The 3,349-nt window shown below is 43.3% G+C and overlaps 1 protein-coding gene across 2 annotated transcripts; it reads left to right on the top strand.

The window, feature by feature from the left end:
• The first annotated feature begins 317 nt into the window (after nucleotides 1-317).
• On the top strand, nucleotides 318-2,721 carry LOC104439895 (photosynthetic NDH subunit of subcomplex B 3, chloroplastic). Of its 2 annotated transcripts, XM_010052899.3 has the most exons (6): nucleotides 318-683; nucleotides 851-964; nucleotides 1,163-1,216; nucleotides 1,698-1,760; nucleotides 1,862-1,924; nucleotides 2,373-2,721. In XM_010052899.3, the coding sequence occupies exons 1-6, from the start codon at nucleotides 612-614 to the stop codon at nucleotides 2,406-2,408; spliced, it is 402 nt and encodes a 133-aa protein (XP_010051201.2). In that variant the 5' UTR covers nucleotides 318-611; the 3' UTR covers nucleotides 2,409-2,721. The 2 variants fall into 2 exon arrangements, with proteins under 2 accessions (XP_010051201.2, XP_039166166.1); XM_039310232.1 differs by lacking the exon at nucleotides 318-683 and having other exon boundaries at nucleotides 699-964.
• The last annotated feature ends 628 nt before the right edge of the window (nucleotides 2,722-3,349 follow it).

Below are 3,349 nucleotides of genomic sequence, written 5' to 3' on the forward strand. Positions count from 1 at the left end.
AACACACCAATTTGAGCTTCTTTTAAAGATTAAAAATAGAGAAAAGTTTTCTTAGTAAAAGCTTAATTCAATCGGGTCAGACAATTCTGGGATCTTACATTGGCACGTGACTATCACGTGCTCGCCGGACGGGACGATCTTAGCACCACCGACGAGGTGGTGGCCCCAGGGCGGGGCGGGGCGGGGCGGGGCGGGGCGGGGGTCCAAATTGAAACGGGGTGTTTCAGATCGGGGCCATTTTGGAAAACGAAGTACCATTTCGGGGGTTACTTCGGGAAAAGCCGTCAAATTGGGGGGCCTCTTTCGAAATTCTCTCGCTCCCTCGTTCCAGTCTCCGGTGACTCCGGTTCGGGGTCCCTCGCGGCCGAGCCTCAGCCACGAACCGAACGGAAGCAACGTGAGCCACAAAATCTTCCACCTACAAAAACTTCACCGGGAACCGAGGGAGGCCGGAAGGGAGGAAGGATCGGCGGCGACAATGGCTTCCCTGAACTTCGCCGCCGCCGCCGCCGCCGCCGTGCACCTCCGGCGGCCGGACCTGGCCTCCAACTTCGGAAACCGCCAGAAACCTTCGAAGCTCGTCCGCGGGAAGCGACTCGCTCTGTCGTTGAATGCGGGCGGGTTCGACGGAACCTTCGTCGGCCGCGCCAGAAAAGCCGGAGATCGAGCTCGATTTCATCGGGGTAATCACGCCGCGCCCCGACTGATTATCGTCATGCGTTTCCGCCGAATTCTGTAGTTTCGCGAATGTAACTTGCTGCGAGTAGTCGCCATGTTAGTCAGACAAAATGCCGATCTCCTGCATGAAGAATTTTGCATTGCTGATGATGAAACGCGGTTTCGATGGCAGCCGAAGCCAGGGGCTGACGGTTCGTATCCGGTGGATAAGGCTAAGGCCGTAAGCGGAGAGAAGCTGCTGAGGAACATCATGAACGAGAACAAGATCGAGCTCTATGCCACGTATGTAAGTTCGTTCTTAGAGCAAATTTCTGGCTGATTGATGAGATTTGTATATAAATTAAGATTCGGCGTTACTTATCATCAATATGATAGTATGATTGGTTTCTCAATGCATTGTGAATTTGCCTACTTTTTCTGGTTAAACGTGGTGGTGAGTTTTGGGATGCATTAGAAGTGTTTGATGATATTCTCTTCACTGCAGGGGAAAGTGATGAATTGTGGAGGTGGTGGAAGCTGTGGAACTTGCATTGTGGAGGTATGTATGTATGGCTTGCCAGTTTGCTGTGCAGCTCTCGTATTTTAGACATGGAATTAGGATGCCATAATTTATCGTCATTGGAGGGATAGTGAAGCTTGTGTGAGGAAGCGCACAGATGTTTCCAGTTTCTTGACATGGGAAAAAAAAAATCCAATGTAGCTCAAATTTTGAGCTGAGAGTTCTCGATTGTATGCTTCGAATAATCCCATGTCTAGAGCAACTTAATGAGATGAAACAATGAAGGACTGAGGGTTCGCGTGGTCTGAGTAATATAGATGTGCATTCTTAGAGCAAGAACTTTCAGGGAAAGATGTTAAGAGTGCTTCCTTCATGTGCATGGTTCTCTTCCTATTGCTGAGGCTTGCAGTCATGTGTAGAGCTTAGAGACCAACTTGAGCTCCCTAGGCATCCTACAATTTGAGGCTTGCAGTCATGTGTAGAAAACTATCGGATGATTGAAACTTGTCCTGTTGGGCAGATTATTGATGGGAAGGATCTCCTAAATGAGAGAACCAATACTGAACTGCAATATTTGAAGAAAGTAAGCTCTCTCTCTCTCTCTCTCTCCCCTATTGTTAGTCCAACGGATGCAGGTTATAACCTTGATAATCAAGTTGTTCTAACAATGGCTCCAACTGCCAGAAACCTGAATCCTGGAGACTTGCTTGTCAGACTATTGTGGGGAATAAAGAAAACTCTGGAAAGGTAAAGCGCCATGGATCTTTACTGTCCTCTAGTTGCTAGAAAGCATATTTGCAATTTAATTGAAATCTGGAAGAAAGTAAGCTGTTTTTGTCACAAATTAAGGTCCCTTTATTTGAAGGAAAACTGTTTCCAAGAAATTGTTTTTGAATTTTCTGGTGTTTTGGATGATGAAAAACTAATCAATGTATAGAATTCATTATCTATAGACTAAAAACAACAAGCTTAGATTGGGAGAAAATGAATTCCTCTTTTAGTAAGAAAGAAATCACTTTTCCTAAACCACCAAGTAAATGAAAACTAACTATTTTTGTTGAAAATGATATTCATGGATAATATTTTCCTTTTATAATGAAGTTTTAAAGACAACAAATGCAAAATGAGAATTTCTTTTCTTCTTGAGGACATACAGGTCTAAACAAACATCTCTGCTCATGCGTTTCAATTGCAGGTTGTGGTACGAAGATTGCCCCAGTGGAAGAAGTGATGGAGAACGAGACCTTGTAAAAGGAGATGCGTTGTGACAGGCAGTAGACACGCCGTTGCACTTGTATTCCCATGATTTTTCAAGTCGATAGTGACCTTGATTGTGCACGCGTAGTTTTGTTACTGGAGCGAACTTTTAGTTTTCTATGGAGATAGATGCATGAATAGAGAAGCATGTAGATGATGTTCCAATGAATCCTGAACGGTTGATGGGGCATCAAAGGAAACTCCGATTGGCTATTATATCACATACCCTGTTCAGAAGCCTCAACTCTGATATCAAACTTGCCCGTCTACATAAAACTGTTGTCCCTTGTTAAAGCATATAAGCCAAAGTCGAAAACAAATGCTGGAGATCAAGAGCCAAGCTTGAATGGAAACAAGGAAGATGAAGTAAAGAAGTTCAAATTAAAGTCAAAGATAGATACTGATGTACGGAGTTAAATTCTGGTGCAAACAGGGAAGTAAGACAAGGCAGACTGCTGGCTTGGGAAGTGCAGTAACAAATGCTGGTGCTAATGATTCGATCAAGGATGGAAACGATAAATTCAACTCTACTTGTGAGGATAAAGAAAAGCAGAACAAAGGAAGCATGATTAACATCAACTACACGTGCTCATTGAATAATAGATATTCAGTTTTAAGTCAAAACTGAATACTTTCCGTGTTCTGTTATTTTCCCTTCTTCTGTTTTCATTTCTGTTAAAACAGTTGTACAAGTTTTGTTGTTCGCTCACATATAAATACTGAATTGTACAAAGAACGAATACAAGAAGCACTTTATGAAGTTTACTCTCTCTCTTTTTCTAAAGAGCAAGAGAACCAAATACAGAAGCTCAAGATCATTTCTTTTTCTTCTGAGTCTTCATCTTTGTCAAGCTCGTTTCTTCATCTTCTCTATTTCTCCTTCCTGTTCATGGATTCTTCACATGGTATCAGAGC

This window comes from Eucalyptus grandis, chromosome 3 (genome assembly GCF_016545825.1).
Source record: "Eucalyptus grandis isolate ANBG69807.140 chromosome 3, ASM1654582v1, whole genome shotgun sequence".
Taxonomy (NCBI): domain Eukaryota; kingdom Viridiplantae; phylum Streptophyta; class Magnoliopsida; order Myrtales; family Myrtaceae; genus Eucalyptus; species Eucalyptus grandis.